This window comes from Rutidosis leptorrhynchoides, chromosome 1 (genome assembly GCF_046630445.1).
Source record: "Rutidosis leptorrhynchoides isolate AG116_Rl617_1_P2 chromosome 1, CSIRO_AGI_Rlap_v1, whole genome shotgun sequence".
Taxonomy (NCBI): Eukaryota; Viridiplantae; Streptophyta; class Magnoliopsida; order Asterales; family Asteraceae; genus Rutidosis; species Rutidosis leptorrhynchoides.
The window spans coordinates 113274908-113276464 of record NC_092333.1 but is presented as its reverse complement, the minus strand read 5'-3'; the positions used below and the strand labels follow the sequence as shown (position 1 = coordinate 113276464).

At 33.9% G+C, this 1557-nt stretch overlaps 1 protein-coding gene across 1 annotated transcript; it reads right to left on the bottom strand.

Moving 5' to 3' along the window:
- Window positions 1-305: 305 nt before the first annotated feature.
- On the bottom strand, window positions 306-965 carry LOC139864063 (14 kDa proline-rich protein DC2.15-like). Its single transcript, XM_071852652.1, has one exon. The coding sequence runs from the start codon at window positions 926-928 to the stop codon at window positions 554-556; it is 375 nt and encodes a 124-aa protein (XP_071708753.1). The 5' UTR covers window positions 929-965; the 3' UTR covers window positions 306-553.
- Window positions 966-1557: the final 592 nt, after the last annotated feature.

Genomic DNA, 1557 nt, shown 5'->3' with positions numbered 1-1557 from the left:
ATCATGTTAACATTAAGATGTGAATATTTGAAGATATAATATATGTGTTGTATGTTTGTCTTTCTAAAAAATAATAATTTGTTATATAAACACATACACGTACACAACCACCACAACAATATCCATTTCTCGTACCTTAGATCAGAAGGAAATCACTACTCCACCCACGGGTATAGAACCCGCAACAACAACAATACCCAATCCCACGAATTGAGCCTTGTAAACACATACACGTACAAATTTCATCAATTGTGTTCACAACTTTAAAGTTAATAAAATCATGACAAATAAATCATTACATCACTAAATCACATGTAGGCAATAATTATTGCCTAATTATTGACACAAAATAATCAAAAATACATACCCTAACTAAATCGGTTGATATAAAAACAACAATTACAAACAAGATAGACATAATCCAAATTGAATTAACAAATTCACGATTTAAAGATAACACTTCATTTTCCTCGAGTCCAAAATCTAAGACCCAAAATGATAAAAACGATTAATGAATTAAACAAACGCATTATAACCTTCTACGAACTTTGATTTATTGGCACTTGAATCCTGTTGGAACTGTCTTGCCACAAGCACTAAGCAACAAACTAAGCGAAACTGGAACATTAAGGTTGATTCCCAACACATTCGCCTTAATGGCTGTGCAAAGACAAGCCGCGGCTTCCAAATCAACCAAACCCTCGAGCAACGCACAACATTTCCTCGATGTAGGGGTTCCAACCACTACATTAACCAAACCTAGCACGTCTGCACAAACGCCGAGCTTGAGTGCGTCCCTAGGGCAGAAGGGGTTAGCCGGGGAACCCTTAGGTGGTACTTTCGGTGTGTCGCATGGACCGCATGCATTTGACAATGTTACGGCACAAATGAGTAAAATTAAGACACAGGTTGTGGAATGAGTTGCCATGACTAGTGAGTAAGCAAAGAATAAGGCTAAGGCTTGTTTGAGAGTAATGTGACCTATTAAAGTGAAGGCAGTACACTATTTAAAGGGTGAATGTCAAGTGCATGTTAACAAATACAGAGTAAAATAGTGGCTTGGTCATTCAACAAAAAATAAAAGAGAGATAAGTTTATATGGTTTTTCTAGAATATTCGTTTGTTTTATTCAACATAAAACAAATTCAATACATGTCAAATATTCTTTTGATCATTTGGTAAGTGAAATTAATTTGTTTGAAGGTTTAATTGCCTAAAATCAGGGTTTTTTTTTTCCAAAAAAAAAAAAACGAACACTATATACAATGATGACGGAACTTAGTGAAGGCAGGGAGGGGGTTTAACTCCCCTAACGAAAATAAAATTTATAGCTCTTTGAGTTATGAGTGTCTGACTACTAAATGAACTAAATCAGAGTACATATGAAGAAGATATGAACAGTGACTGGTCGCAAATTCAACAAGCTTCACCATTTTGGTTATATATTTGTCATATGGACTCCGATTTTGTTGATTAAAAAGTTAAAACATTCGTAACTCAAAGAGATTTTATATTCAAATTCATATTCATATATATTTTTTAAAAGAATTTAATTAA

What these genes read in the sequence shown, in the direction of transcription:
- LOC139864063 (XM_071852652.1), bottom strand. Translation starts at nt 928, where the DNA reads ATGGCAACTCATTCCACAACCTGTGTCTTAATTTTACTCATTTGTGCC.